At 41.8% G+C, this 15,670-nt stretch overlaps 3 protein-coding genes across 5 annotated transcripts in view; 1 reads left to right on the top strand and 2 right to left on the bottom strand.

Annotated features, from left to right (window-relative positions):
- Positions 1–6,465, bottom strand: part of arhgap4b (Rho GTPase activating protein 4b) — a 31,461-nt gene extending 24,996 nt beyond the window's left edge. Inside the window, exon 1 of one of the 2 annotated variants that reach the window (XM_005944802.3) lies at positions 6,249–6,465. The gene's annotated coding sequence lies outside the window, so the exon portion shown is untranslated. The remainder of the gene's footprint in view (positions 1–6,248) is intronic. The other variant, XM_005944801.3, reaches the window with a different exon arrangement.
- Positions 6,466–8,072: 1,607 nt separating this feature from the next.
- Positions 8,073–15,069, bottom strand: zgc:103759 (U8 snoRNA-decapping enzyme). Of its 2 annotated transcripts, none has more exons than XM_014340913.2 (5): positions 14,960–15,069; positions 12,623–12,754; positions 12,428–12,468; positions 8,980–9,220; positions 8,073–8,889 (listed from the first exon to the last, which is right to left on the bottom strand). In XM_014340913.2, the coding sequence occupies exons 2-5, from the start codon at positions 12,752–12,754 to the stop codon at positions 8,644–8,646; spliced, it is 660 nt and encodes a 219-aa protein (XP_014196399.1). In that variant the 5' UTR covers positions 14,960–15,069; the 3' UTR covers positions 8,073–8,643. The 2 variants fall into 2 exon arrangements, with proteins under 2 accessions (XP_014196399.1, XP_042069015.1); XM_042213081.1 differs by lacking the exon at positions 14,960–15,069 and adding an exon at positions 12,939–12,956.
- Positions 15,070–15,097: 28 nt separating this feature from the next.
- The window catches only part of gss (glutathione synthetase), a gene marked incomplete in the record, with an annotated part of 12,840 nt that continues 12,267 nt past the window's right edge, over positions 15,098–15,670 (top strand). The window contains 2 exon segments of the mRNA XM_042213080.1: positions 15,098–15,354; positions 15,640–15,670. Coding sequence (XP_042069014.1) covers positions 15,644–15,670 — 27 coding nt within the window.

The raw sequence follows: 15,670 nt of genomic DNA, 5'->3' as shown, positions 1-15,670 counted from the left end.
TTAAGTGGAAACTCTGAGAATAGCCTGTTCCAGACAACATTATGTGTTCAGCATAAGTTACCGTGGTGATTTAGCCGGATGAAAAAGTTAGCCACTTCTCGAACACGGAAAACTTTGACATAGCTAAAGCTCGACTGAAACTGGGTGATGCAACAGGACAATGATCCCAGCTAATTTAGAAAAGAATAGCAGAAAAAGAAAAGAAATAAGGGGCTATCATCCTGGCTAGTGGCATCTCTGAAACAGCTGCAATTATGCACTAATAAACTATGTTTAACCTACTAGCATTTCTGACGCACACGAACAAGAGCAGCAACATACAAATGTCCCGACGTGCACATCCCCAGCCTAAGTATAGTTACTACTTCTTCCAAAATACTAAGACAGTGCTCTGACTTTGGGGTTTCATAAAAGGACTTCATGAAACAACAGTGGCTACATCCATCACATATATACAGTCTATGTTTGCTAATGATTTCTACTGTGCAAACAGGTGGTGTCTATTCCCTACCTCAGTGTATTCAGTTAGTGGGCAGGTTTTTCATTGGTTGAACCTCGTAATATCACACTGGGTTGGGTTTTAAAAATGGCTACAAGCTGGTTTCTCCAACACAGAATAACCTTTTAAGCTTGGTAACTGGGTGAGGTTTTTTTTTAACTTAAATCATCTTCTGGTCTAGTGCTCTTAATATTTAAACATTTTTACCATTCACTGTGTAATATAAGGTCTGGTTATCTTTTGTTTGTAGTCAAATCATAGTGCTGTGACGTGTCATGTTCACAAGTTCACAATGTAAATATATTGTGCCTATGCATAACTAAACATACAGAGAAGAGAAGCCAACAGGAAAGAGACCGGGAGAAAATAACATATTTAGAGAATGCAAAGTGCGCTTGATTTTCTGTACTTTGAGGACGACTTTCAAGTCCTTCGAGGCTGTCAATGAAAATCAGTTTCTTACTCATCTCTCACTTTTAACTTCAACACACATGCAAGGAAGCACACACACACCCATATATACAGAGGCAGCTTCACCCCCCACATCCTGTGTCAGTTTCTCAACAGGTTTCAGAACCCTGTGAAGGATACAAAAAAAAAATCCTTCAGTGGAAATTGTTCCTCAATCCGCCACAAGCAATCAATTGTGTTCAGTTCACAAAAGTAACTGAAGTTAAAAGACACCAGGTGGTTTAATGCAGTTTCATTTATACTGTAAAGTTAATACTGTTGATGCAGGTAGATTGTACGGCAGTACGGCACACTCAAGGAGATAAAAAACAAACAAGAAAGCTGGCCTGGCATCTCTTCAATGCCATCTTAACAACTGTTGTCAGACCTGTGCTTTCATTTCCTCCAAAAACAGTGCACTGAATGTGATCCAGACATAGTCAGTCATGGTTTCAAGTGGAGAGTAAATCTGGAAGCAGAGCGAGCGAACGCGAAGAGAAAATCTGTAAATGAGACTCCGAGGGTCCCGAGACCTCTGGAGGCACAGGAAGCCTTCATCAGCGTGCGACCTTAATCTGCACAGAACAAAGCCACTGTAAATGATCTGAGGAGGAGAGAGGAGGGGATGTGAGGGATTCAGCAAAAGACGAGGGAAAACAGTGGGGGTGGGTGGGTGGCGGCCGGGACAGAGAGACAGAGGTTAGAGGGGAGCAGTGTTTCATACTTAAAGTCAAGGTCACTGAATGAAAGAGGTCACGTGGTGCACGTGGTGAATATAAAGCAGACTGACGACAGGGCAGGATAAATGTGGTAGCGTGTCTTAGAGCTTTACTGCCATCAAGGGGGTTTCCTGCTAATGTCAGTTAAAGGAAAAAAGAAAAAGGGACACTAAGCAGAATCAATACAAGGATGATATTGTGTTAGATGTTATGCTGATACTGCACGGGGATTTCCTGACACTACTGTTAGCCAGCAACGATTTGCTATGTTGACCGTGTTACTGTGCAGAACTTTATGTTGTGCTGTCTAATTGCAAATTGTAAGACTTCTCACAGCTGCCTCGGAGGAAAACCATCCCAAAACCCCCTGAACTCAGGACATAGCCAAACCATAAAAACAAACAAAAAAAATCATAAAAACAAGTAAGGAAACATATGGGTGTCAGCCAGCGGGACCCTCGGCCAGATGATCTAACTTCCCGAAAAGCTGACTTTTGGGAACTATTAGGCTTCCGCTCAACAGCACTGCAGACACAGGTGCTGAAGCAGCGTCGTCACCACAGATGAATGCTGAAAATCATGAATGCATGATCATGCCAAACACGATCATATGCTAATGTATGCTCCAGCTGTGCATTGACTGATGTGAAAGCCCAAGTCAGACAGAGTCAGGTGTGACACCGATCAATTGACGTGCTGATTGGAGAGCCTCCTTTAGATGCAATCAGGACCTGGGACAGGATGGAGCTGGTTGAAGCTTATACTGCAGGAGGAGTCAGTAGGATAAACATCAGCTAACAAAAATGTTACATTATATGGCTTACAAAAAAAAAGAAAAGTATAGACCCATACTGTGTCTGGCACGTCATATTATTGTGCAATGTGCAATGTAAATAAAGCATACTGATGAAACAGAATTTGCATAAATGATCAACAATCTGGACCTGTGGATGGAAAAATATAGCTGCATCATGTATTTTTAAGCATATATTGTTCCACACATAGGGAGGTAACCTAAATGAGGGATCACACCTTCGGCCAATTCTGTTTACTCATCATGATAAGTACTTCTCAGGACATGATCATAAATGTTTAATGGTCTAGAGGAAACCCTGATGATGTAATCAGAGTTATCTAAAGAGAAAGTGCATGCCACACATCGTGGGTGTGCAATTAAAAAATAAATAAATAAATAAAACTTCTGTAGTGGGCAGAAAGAGACTGAATAAAACCCGCTGTCCAGTCACGATATGGTTCATGAAGAGCTTTCTCATATAACCAGCTGAATGTGTAGATATCTTAGAAGTTGGCTGCTTCCGTTTTCACTGCTGTTTCTAAAAGTCGTCTGGTTTGAGTATCCCAGTTTTGTGAAAATGCAACACTGACTTTCTGTAGTAACTCTTACAGTGAGTTTTTGTAGCCTTTTTTTTTTTTAAATTTTCACCTCTGTGACTACAAATCACAGCTGGAGGTTGACACATGCTAAAAGCCAACAGCAACTTCAACAGGTTTTACATTTAACCAAAGTAGATGAACTGAAAACTACACTTCCTTTATTGTCCACTTGATGCTGGCTCCAAAACTGAGTCACGTCCCATTTGCTCCATTGTTAAAATGTCCAGCTTAAGCCTAGATTAAAAACAAAACAAAAGTTTTACCTTCATCGTTAACCAAGGTATGGTGGACAATGTTACCCATACTAGTGAGCTGTAAAATTAGAAATGCGTCTACTTTTGCTGGCAGGTTGCTTGACCTCTGCTGATTCCTGAACTCAACCAGCCTCAACCATGTTTGTGTTGTTGGTGCCACTTGGCGGATTTTTTAAGACAATTATCTGATCAATAATATGGCCTGCTGTGTGGCGCGGAGTTTCTTGCCCAAAAAGTTAATGATTCAGTTTTAGTGAGTGAAATCCTACGTAGCATTAATTAGCAGGTTTACAACCTGATGCACCTTGCTAAGCTTGCTAGCATTAACTAATAACTTAGTACTTAAAACTCCCTTCCAGATATGGTTATATGGATCTACAAAATCCCCCCGCACAGCACAGCAGAAGGTAAAATGCTAACGTTGAGGTTTCAAGGTACGGAGTCTAAAACCCAAGTGATGATATTGTGGCTACATCCATCTTTGATATACAGTTTTTTTGCTTAGACTCTACAAAAGAACTGTATTAGTGAATGGCTGAGTGTGACTTGCAGCGTAAAATGATTTGAGTCATCAAGATAACTAGAAAGGTAGTGGGTATCAACCGACTTTCAACTGCTGGAAGTTACCTTATTTGTCAGCCAACTGGCTGCATGACGGTAATTCTGAAACCACAGTATACAGCCAACGTGACTGCATCACAACAAAAGGTAGCACAAACTCATACCGACTCCAGGCCCATAACTTATTAAGAATCTGCCATGAGATTTAGGACGCTATATTCGCCATGCAAAGTAGCCAAAATCCAGGTTTGTTTGCTTCTTGCCAGAGTTTCTATACACTCCTGTGTACCCTGTGAAGTGCTGCTTGTGCAGAAACTTCCACAGCAAACAGGAAACTGCATAATAGTATGCTACCACAGGTTTTTTTTCCTCTCACAACCATCTGTAGAGAATTACTCTGTTACCTGAAAATCTCACCAAAATTTTTTAGCAGCAGCTTAATCCTGGCTCGCGTCACTGCCAAAAACACACAGCACAGGGTCAGCTAGTTTCAAGGTGGTAGAGGAGAACCACACGGAATTCATCCCATAAAAGAAAGTGCGGCCAGCAGTCCACTAAGTACCGGCACAGAGCAAAAAGATTTACATTTGCAAAAGGACATACATTTTTTCTGGCAGTAGCACAGTAGCCATATTATACACATGGCAGGCGCCTTTTAGATTCTGGCATGATACCTAATTGCAAAAGCACAGAGAGTTGACTTTAATGCAGAAGATCATTTACAGGCAATGTTTGTGGAATGCATACCTGTAGATCCCGTCAGATATCAAAAAAAAAAAAAGGTGAAATGAAACAGTTGGGCAGTGTGAGGGGGTGGAAGGCTGTCAGGCCACATCCGCTCCTCAGGCACAGCTGAAACTGCCTGAGCACAGCGCTGAAACCTTCTCTAAGTGAGATAATTAATCAGCACTTTAGGTTTAGTTCTACTGATATTTTTGCTCCTTGGGTCTACAGTACTGAAAGAGAAAATCTCACTGCTGTAATATGAAATCAGGGACATTTACACAAATATCTCCACTGCTACTAAATCTAACTACAGTTTTTTTAAGATATGCATATATATTAATAGTAAGCATATTTGAGGCCACTTTCCATTTCCATTGTTCTACATTTACGGAAACAAAACTACTTTTGACTCCACCATCTTTCAGCCAGACCTGCTATTACAAATTTGAAGTTATAATAGTTATAATAGTTATAAAGCAGGTCCACCCTACCTGACATACATTCACCTATATTGAATTGGTTACAGCATATGACTGCATCAATAGATAGAAAGTAAAATTACTGTTAAATTGTTCTGCATCCTTTGGGTTAAAATGACTGTGACCTAAAGACTGTGACCACATGTGGTTTCAAATTTTGTGGAAAACGTGTCACGCCTGATTTCCTGTAATGTCACTTAAGTGTCTGGCACAGCTCATTGGCAAATCAACACATGAGGGAAGTGGAGTAGGTCAAAATTAGCACCACGTTATGCATGTGCAAGCACAGCAACCACGCTTGAAGCACACCACTGTCTGTGCAGCTGTTTTGATGCAGTGAAAGCAAGGATGCTCGTGTTGCCATCTGAGGTCAGGGATTTGCATCTTAGATCAGGCCAACCTGTGAGCCGGAAGGGCTACGATTTCAATCAACGTGAGAATTTCAAGTTTTATCGTGACAATGTCGCTCTCGAATCTGCTGCTCCTCCTGGGTTTAACTAAAGGTAAACTCATCAAATAAGAAAACAAAACACACCATTCGGCTTCCTACATAAGCTTTTGAGCTTGCTGTGTCTGTACTCGAGCTGCTGTCTTACATTACCATCACAATCTTTGTTGTTGCACTGTGAACCAACAGCACAAAGGGAGCGCTACTTTGCAGATGCCTCTGAGAAGCTTGTTTATCTGCGTGCCTTAATAACATAACATGAAAATAGCTGTGAACTCCTTATAGGTGAGAAGGCCAGCAGGTGGGATTTAAGGTTCCACAGCTCCATCAGCACTGGTGTTTTTTTGTTTTTAACAGTGGCTGTAAATCACCCCATATGGTCAAGGCACAGTGGCAGGGCTCCACACAATGGCCACATAAACACCTCAGCATAATTACACAAGCACGCAAACACACACACTCTCTCTCACACACACTCACACTCATATACAGAGCATCAACAGTGAAAATGGTGCACACTGTATTACATAATTGATACTCCTCTAACAGCCAGTAGCTCCATTTGTCCACTTACAAACCCCCCAAGAGGACACAGTGTCCATTTAAGACACCAAACTATATATAAACACACAGACACATTCACTTCAGTCACGCATGCACATGCTCACACACACAGGTTGTTTCTGGATTTATGAGCAGCATGACAGCCGTACATACCTCACTTTGTGGTCCTCTTCGGTCTCTTTCTATGTGTTCCTCAGCTCTCCACCTCTCTTTACATCCTTCGCTCTCTTTCTACCACAGACACACACACACACACATACACACACACAGACAGTGTGTTTGAATCTGACAGATTTCTCTCTGCTCAGTACTCTCCACCCTCTCTCTCTATTTCTCAGGGACACACACACACACACAAACTCGCTCACTCAAAAAACAGCCCTCCCTCTCTCCCGCCTTTCTTTCTTCCTTCCCTCTCCTGCCAAATAGCCTCTCCTCTCGCTCACTCACTCGCGCCAGAGCTGCCTCTCTCCTCCCCACTCTCCCTCTCCGCCATGCGAAGCAGCGCAAAAAGCCACGCCCCCGCGCTCTCTCCTCTCCTCTGGGCGGCTATAAATACCGCTGCTGCTATGAATATACCGTCTTTCTCCCTCAGCATCCCTCGCTCCTGCTCTCTCCCCCCCTGCATCCATCCTTCCCCCTCACCTACACTGCACCACCCTGCAACCCCCACCAATCTTTTTCTAAATGTTTCCTAATGACCTTGTATTATTTTCCCTTGCAGCACACGACAGCATCCTTTTATTCCCCCCCCACACACACACACCTTACTGTCATGCAAGATGCAACCGTCGACACACAAAAACACAAAAAGGGCCACAGGATCACATAAAAGGCAACCACAGACAGGAGCGATTGGTACTACCAGTCTCTTTTGCTTCCTGTCTATCGTGTCGGATGTGGTGCGTATTCCCCCCCCTCCTCCTCACAGCTCAGAAAAACACGCTCGGATCGAGAGACGCGCACCGACAGCAGATCGCACCGTACTCCGCTGCACAAATTAATTCTACCTTCATCACTAATAGCATTAACACCTGCTCGATGATGAGTCAATCTGCATGTAGCCATGATTAATGGACACCCCTGTAAGAATGCAATAAGTCCCCATGAAATCCATTATGTTAGATGAGTGAACGAGCGGGATACTCTGCACATTTCTTCCACGCGTTCCAGCTTTTATCTGATGAATGCAGGAGGATGAATGCAGTGTAGTAATAATATGACATGGATAAATGATGCTCCTGCACCTGCAGAAGTTGACTGATTGAAAAATAAATAAAAATAAAATAAAACCAGAGAATGGATCTTATACTTTCAGTACAGTAGGTATCATGAACGCTGAGCAACATCCTGTCTCTGCTCTTCCTCACTGGCAGCAATAATGTTGGGGAATGAGGTTACTAACATCTGGAGCAAGCGCGTTATGTGCACCAAGGGTGCACTTAAACAGAATCAAATCTTCGCCTGCAGGCTGTATAGTATGTCACGGACGTAATTAATCCTCCACCACCAGCACCACCACTGCTGATGTGCTACAACTTCAAATGAAACCTACCAACAACAAAAAAAAAAAGAAAGAAAGAAAAGGAAATGTGAGGAGCACACAGACAAAGAATCCCTTCTGACTGAAAAGGCTGTAGATCATACACATCCTGCCTCATTATTGATACCAGCAGATAAAGGAAACCACAGGGTGCCTATGCAATGCCATATAAGGTAACCCCTCATCTTATGTTGCTTCTCTGAGTGCTGTGTAGCACTTTTGATAGATGCCTGTGAGATAAGTGTCAAAATTGCTGCTAGAATAACAGAAAAGTAATCTTCACCAGCACATAAAGATGTGACTGTAAATGTAAAAAAATAAATAAATTAAAAAATGCTCTCGCGCCTTGTAATTAGCATTTCAATTTTGGCTGTTTGAAATCAACACAGTGCTGACGACTGAAATGAAGAGAAATGACAGGAAAGACTCAGACGTGATGGGCAGTGTGAACAGCTTTATTTCCATTAATTGTAAGGGAGCTGATAATGTTTTGCCCCAAACTGTTTGGTGCACAGTATGCAATTATGAGTCACCAGCTCAGAGTCAGCGTGACAGCATGAGTGTGAGTGCGGAGGTTTATGTGTGAGATTGTGCTGCGGAGGGTCAAAACCGAGCATAGGGTTAGTTCAGGCGGGCCACGGAAATCAAGCTCAGCTGAGACCCTTCTACACAGTTAATTGACAAATGTCAAATAGGGCACGCTATTTAAGCCGGTTCAGTCTGCCCACGGTTACTGTGCATCTACAAGCCGCTTTGGAACCCACCTCCACTCCTGCCTCTCTTATTTTAATGCCATGTCTGACTCAATTAGTGTCATATCCGTTGTCCTTAATGCCTGCTCTGTTCTTGCTGCTGGCCTCCCACCTTTGGCTTTCCACACTCATGTATGGCGGGGAGTTTCCAGAGTATAAGTTACAGTGGATTTGAAATCATCTTTTGTCTATAACAGTCCTGATGGATCTGTATTTACATTTTGAGAGGATGTAGCAATGCAGCTGCATTTTTTTAAAACTGTTTCCTCAATCCCTGGGTCAGTGCCAGGGCTGCTTGCAGGTCCTGTTTCGTGTGTGCATGAGTCTTTAGAGAGTGCGTCAGGGCTTTGTGCAACTCCCCGGGGGCGACCAGGTTGAGTCTCAGCATCGAGTGGACCAGCTGGGAGCGAGCGTTGCCGATGAAAGAGTGTGACAGGAAGGATGCGAGCCCTCCTCCTCCTTTCATGGTGTAGAGAGGGACTCTGACCATTCCCAGGACCTGGAGTCAGGCAGAGAAAGAAGGTGGTGAGGATCAGAGCATGAGATCAGGTAAATCGCTGCAATCAGTCACTCTGGAAGGACACATTACCTCCAAACCGTGATCTGCTGCAGTGGATGCAGCTGCCCTCTCCACCTCCCTAATCTGCTCTTCATCCATCTTCTTCACGTAAAAGTGAGTGATAAGACGTGAAGAGGAGGAGGGGGAGGAAGGAGGTGCATAGCAAGAATCCACATGATCTTCAACAGAGATTGGCAAAGCCAGGCCCAGCTCTTCTGACAATTCCCTGCTAAGCCCCGACTCAAGGGTCTCCTCCGAAGGGTTAACGAGCCTGAAGTGTGAGAATCAAAGGTCAGCAACAGATGTGAAAGTAGATAAACGATGTCAGAGGCACTGCTCTCCTGACAATAAATCACACTAATTGAAAGGCTAATTCAATTTAAAGCCCTAAGTTAGTTTGTCCAGGTGATGGTGCTGATCACTTCTCCTTCAAGTCACTAGATTTCGAGTCTCATCTTAGAAAATGTGCAAAAAAAATATAGTAACAAAAGCTCAACCTGAGCTGTTACAATAACAATATACCGGACATAATGGACGAAATGCACAGAGGCTAAAGATACAGTTTCACTGTGTTTGACAGTGCGCAAAGATAAAAACATTTGCCAAAGTGATCAAAGTGACGTTTGTATCCAGAAGAGCACAAGTACAGCAAAAAGAAAGCAAAAGGTAACAGCTAGCGGGATGTTAAATGCCTAAAAGCGAATCGCTTTGGATATCAGCCAACAACCGTTTTATACGGAACACTTGCTTATCAACAGCTCCGTGTGATTCTAATATATCAAGTTTGTCACGTTTTCTTTTTTTATATATATTTCAGAGCAATTTATAGGCTTCTATAAAAATCTCTGAAGGAGTTTAGGTGTGTTTTGTACTGTTGCCATAGTGTCAAAGCATTGGTCAACATCCAGACGCACATTTCCATTATCATTAGGAGAACACCGACAACTAAGAGCAGCTCTTTAGAGAGGTTCTTAACCCTCGTAAATGTCACTGGAAGAGACAGAAAAGGCCACTTGCTGTCGTGCAATTAACTGAAGTGACCGCTGCTTTTACATGTATCGTGTCTCAGCAGGTCACTCTCTAACAAAGCTGTGTGGACAGAACTGTGACTGGGCACAGTTGGGAGTCCTTTTTAACACGTTTATTATCATTATTGGTATCATTATCAATCTTTGTTACACTTACTGAGTATTTTCTGCTGTGGTGCTTGGATTCTTTTGTTTTTTTTTCCATAGAACATGAGTGATAACTCATGCACAGCTTAATTGTGGCCCCACAATTAATAATAGGTTAAAATGGTGCTATTATGCATGTCCATATTAACAGGGCTAAAGATTTAAATAATGAGGAAAGTGTGAGTTAAGGCAATCCTCATGAGCCAACAGTTCAGGCTTCAGTGTTTGGGTCACAGAGCAGGAACAGCCCCACCCACATACCGTTAACAACATCTCTTCTTGAGGGGCAGCCAATCAGAAGTTGTCTGAAAGGGAAGGTGAACTTAAAGGGACAGTAGCTAAAAGTGTGGCTACATAGAGGCTCAGTATAAGATGAATGACTATTTTGAATTGTGAATCATGCAAAGCTACTATAGTAGATCAAATCAGTTAAAAAAACTAAAATGGAAATAAGCAGTAGAGGGCCCCTTTGATGATGCGAGACGAGTGTAGTGCAGAATGAGCTGTGGTTCAAATAAACTCAAACTTTTTTTTCCCAGTTTGAGATGATTTTGCTTCCAACTTGGCACTGCTGCAGAGGGCAGTGACCCAGATGCTGTCTACAACAAATATATGGCTAAAAATAACCATGAAATGTAGTGACACACTGTGTCAATACACAGACTTCAAAGAGCTCAGAAATTAAAAAACTTTTTTTTTTTTTTTTAGAGAAACGTATAACCACATTTCAATAGAACAGCCATCTGTGGCACAACCTGCTCTAATGTAATTCTGGTATAACCTCAAACTCAAAATCAGCCAATAACTATTTGTTTGACTGGTCTAAGGCATAAGAAAGCCAAAGAAACTCAAACTCTCACTCAATTTATCCGGGCATGTAGAATCAGTCACAGTGCCAACAGACTGATGATTTGAAGATATTAGTTTAGCATTCATAAGCAAAAAAACCCAAAACAAAAACATTTTGTCGCAAATAAAATGTAAATTTCTCATTTGAGCTGACGATGGCCACTGATACAAAGTGAACAGACTGCCTCCAAAAGGGCGACATGAATGTTTGTTCCAAATTGCAAATCGGAATTAACACCTTCAAGTCTGAGACCATGGTCCTGAACTGCAAAAGGGTGGAACACTCAGGGATGAGTTGTTGCCCTAAGTATATCAGGATCTAGTTTACAAGCGAGGGTGAGTGAAGCAGCGGACTGGCAGATGGATTTCTGTGGTGTCTGCAGTCATACAGATGCTGTACAGGTATTCTGTGATAAAGAAAGAGCTGAGTGTGAAAGGAAAAGTGTGAGTTTACTGGTTGATCTACGCTTCTGCTCTCACTTATGACCACAAGTTCTGGGTGGAGGCAGCGGAAATGAGCTTCCTTCAAAGGTTGGTCCCTTGGCCAAAGAGTTTGAGGAACTTGGACATTTAGGACGCACTCAGAGTATAGCCTCTACTCCTACATATCAAAAGGAACCAGTTAAGGTGGTTTGGGCATGTCCTACTGACAGAAGATGCCAGGGCAGTCCCAGGACACAGATCATGTGTCCTGGCTGGCTTGGGAATGCCTCGGAGTCCCTCCCAGATGAGAAGGAGGAACTGGCCGGGGAGAAAGAGAGGGGACTTGTGCTTAGACTGCTGCCCCGGTGACTCTGACAAAAAATGGATGGATATGTATGAATGCCTGCACAAGTCTAACAGCTAACTTTAGTAGCAGACCAAATTTACACAACTAACTAGTGTTTTGGATGTTTAATGTTGCCAGGCAGTACACGTTTTTGAAAGATTTCTTCATACACCACCTGCAGCAGTATATTAAAAACAGAGGCTACACAATTCATATGTAGTTGTATCAATAGAGCTGCCACTGTTGTTATTTGCTGACGTAGTTTTCTCTTGTTTTGCATATGTCTCTATCATTTTTCAGCCCTGTCTCTTTGCCTCCTCGTTATATAATTTCACTGTGCTGGCAAATGAAATGCCAGAGATCCTGGCAGCGACTACAGTAAATCACAAAGGCACAAGTGATTCATTTAGCAGAATACTAATTAAGCAGTATGTGACAATCTCAATCTTTACAAATAGGGGTTTAAGGCAAGATAAGTCGCTTTAAACAAGAAGCCGTCAGGCACATTTTATCATCGCCAATCCTTGCAGGACGAGGATTGTAGCATCAGTGTTTGAATGTTTGTTCTGAGCTGTAAAGGGTTTATTTTTTCTTTCTTCTGTGAAGAACAAGAAGGCTTTACAAACCAAAAGCTAAAATGTACCTATGTTTGCAAGGAGCAAAATCAGCACCAGGAAAGACTCACCCGCCAGGGAAACCCAGCAGACCGTCAAAGCGCATCTGCATCTGTGGAAGTGACACACAGAAATATGCCTGTTCACTCAAAGAGGCAGACATGTAAAGGTGCGAGTAGCTCAAATGACACACACACACACACACACACACACACACACACACACACACACACACACACACACACACACACACACACACACCTCACCAGTATGATATGTTTGATGGGAATTCTTCCAAACAGCTGAGCTTTCGTGTCAGCGTAGAGCATCACATGGCACGCATGCCTGCAGCCTGAGCATGCCAATGCCTCCGCCCTCGACAGCTGTCCACTCGCCATCTACAAGCATACACACAAACACAGTGCTAAATTATACAGTCACAGTTCAGTGCTTCCTGAACACACTGGCTGGATGCCCTCTTTTGCCATGTGCTACCAAAGTGACATCATCCTATTATAGCTGCTCTTTTTGGTCATTTGTTCTCCCTCATATGCTGAGCCAACAGACCTTAATGAAACCTACTGATTAGCTGGAAGGCCTGTGGGCTTGTATGCAGAAAAAAAAAAACACAACAGATCTGAGTGACTTGCATTGGGAAAGCTTTAGCTCCCTCTACTGGGGTGGAGCAAACTGTTGAGTGAGATAATCCCTGTTCCATAGTGAACTTTTCCTCAAAATTTGGAATATGATTATGAATTTTGACACAGTTGCCTTTCATTCAGTATCATAACCAAGTCAGCACAGAAACGGCAAGTATTTTATGAGGATATGGAGGAGTATGTGAGACTCAGAAGAAGAAAGACAAATGAGCTGGGATTGATCAGAGATGTGTGTGAGACTTGCTGAAAACTACAACAAATGGTTGCAGGCTGTTCCAGCAAAAAGGAATCACAACTGACTATTAGCATTGGGGAGGGAATTAATTTAGACCTTGGTGGTTTTCATTTTTATGAAATTATTTTGTTTCTGTGTGCAAAGTAAAACAATGTAAGCATACAAAATAAAACAATTAATCTGTATTTCCTCAGATCTCACATTAATGTATTCTTTGGTCAGCTTTTTAAAATTCTTTATAGTTCATTAAAATTGAAAGAGGCTGTCATTTAAAAATGGACTAAAGATGCTTTGCTCAAAGTCAGTTATTTAGTTTAGATTTTTTTTTCAGTTTCAGTCTTTTATACTTTAGGCTCTAACTGGAAAAATTATGCTAAATCCTCAGCAGCCAGGGTTAGTGTTGTATATTAGCAAACCATATGGGCCTTACGGGCACCACCGACTGGAGACCCACTACAGAGAAGATCCAATTAAGACTCAGTGAGTCAGAATATTGTTTACTGAAAACCAACAATGAACAGCATTAAAACACGCTCTAAAATCAAGGTTTTTATGATTGAAGTATGACTGCCACCTTCTGACAGTGGTAGAACATTACATCCAAACAGCTGGCACTAAAATTAAGGTGAAATATACATTTCAGACCAAAAAAACCCCCAAAAACGTCACATTGGCCATAACATTTTTAGATATTTTTTAACTTTATATCCAGTTAAATATTGGAAACTCATGCTCATTTCTAATTTTGATCGATTGCCTATCAAAATAAATCATGTCTGGCCTATGATGACATTTTGTGTGCTGAAGTGGCTGAAGGTGCAAACACAGACGTCTCTGCAACAGTGTATGAATAAAATCCATCACCATGTAATCCAGAACTGAGAAAATGCTAATAACCCACAAATTGGTTTTTGTGGAACTCTTTCCTTTGATCTGTCAAAACATATATATTTCGTCAAGTTTATTCCTTTTTTCAGTTTTCCTGCTCGAATTCAAATCCATTCTTTGCAGTTGTGCGCATGGATGTTTTAATGATCCTTAGATGGCTCAACAATCTGATTCCCCAGATTCGTCCTTTTCACCGAGCGGTCGTCTCTATTGCCAGTATGACACACAGGTATCACTATCATCTTCAGACAACAATGAAATTATTTTTTATTAAAAAAATAAAATAAATTATTTAATATTGACACGTGTATGCATTTGCACGAGCTGGAGATGGAAACCTTTTTTTGTCGAGGTCTTTAATCTTGTCAAACTATATGGCATACGACCACGCGGTGAAAAAGACGAATCTGCGGATCCAACATCTGAAACATGGAGAATGGAATATGTAAACAAATCCAACCAGTTAACAAAACAGTTAACCTGCAACGCCGGCACTCTCCGCTCTGCGCTTACACTTCCCCATCGTTTAGCAAGCTAAAATGCGCGGTAAAGGCTGGGTAAGCATGGACGTTATAAACATGAGTATATTTCCCCAGCATTAAGTTCTCTTAATAAGTGTGTGTTTCTATTTGTTTATTTAAGGAGATTGATGTCTTAACTAACATTCAAACACTGTTGTCGTACACTTTATAAATTATTTTCTTAATATTTTGAAATAATAGCAACACGAAATAAAGGTTAGTGCCGCGTTTGGTCAAACAATATTACTTCTAATCAAAAATGAAGTAAACCCGCTTGTTTAATAAGTCACACGCATTTACCTCTGTTCTACATTAAGTGCTGTCTCATTCTTCAGTCAGCAGTGCCTTTTCAAAACTTCTGGCTTTTCCGATGACGTTCTGGCCGTTGATTGGCTAAGCGAAGCATGTGGTTCCGGTTAGCTCCCCGGTCAACTGGTCAGCTTTGGTTAGTAGTAGCCGTTCAGCCGGTTCATCTCGTTATGCGTCAGGGATTGAAGTGTGTACATGCTCCGGTTAGGTCTTGTGATGCACCGTGGAAGGTAAAGGGTGGCAGTCTTAATCGCTCTCTGCATAAGTGTGAAAGTACTTGGTGAGAACACAGTCCAAGGGAACCTTCTAGGTTGATAGCTAACTAGCTTCTACTACCGGTGACTGCTAACAGACGGTGTTAAACGACCTGGTTAAAACTTAAGCAGGTAAGTTAGCCACATGTGTTGTTTTGATGTTATAAACTATCCTATAACACGATTATTACAGAAAAGAAAATATTTAATGTATTGTTTAATGTTACTATCGATGTATGACGTGTTTCATTGTAATTATTGTTATTTAAATATAATTTATTTTAGTATTTACGCTTGTGTATTGTGTATATGTATATGTGTATCATTTAAAGCAGTTTAGGAAATTTAAGTGATGAGCAAACACTGCGGTAATAACGTTAGCAGTAATAGTAATCTTATTTGGTTATCCTACTTCAGGTGAATGAGAATGGCGCAGGGGCTACCAGAC

Source organism: Haplochromis burtoni, unplaced genomic scaffold (assembly GCF_018398535.1).
Source record: "Haplochromis burtoni strain Fernald_Lab_line unplaced genomic scaffold, NCSU_Asbu1 Contig_415, whole genome shotgun sequence".
Taxonomy (NCBI): Eukaryota; Metazoa; Chordata; class Actinopteri; order Cichliformes; family Cichlidae; genus Haplochromis; species Haplochromis burtoni.
This window is presented reverse-complemented; position numbering and strand designations above follow the sequence as displayed.

Coding starts and splice junctions, on each gene's coding strand:
- zgc:103759 (XM_014340913.2), bottom strand. CDS start 12,754: ATGGCGAGTGGACAGCTGTCGAGGGCGGAGGCATTGGCATGCTCAGGC. Junction 9,221..12,427: donor CTGCTGGGTTTCCCTGGCGG/GTGAGTCTTTCC, acceptor CTCACACTTCAG/GCTCGTTAACCCTTCGGAGG. Junction 8,890..8,979: donor CAGCAGATCACGGTTTGGAG/GTAATGTGTCCT, acceptor GCCTGACTCCAG/GTCCTGGGAATGGTCAGAGT.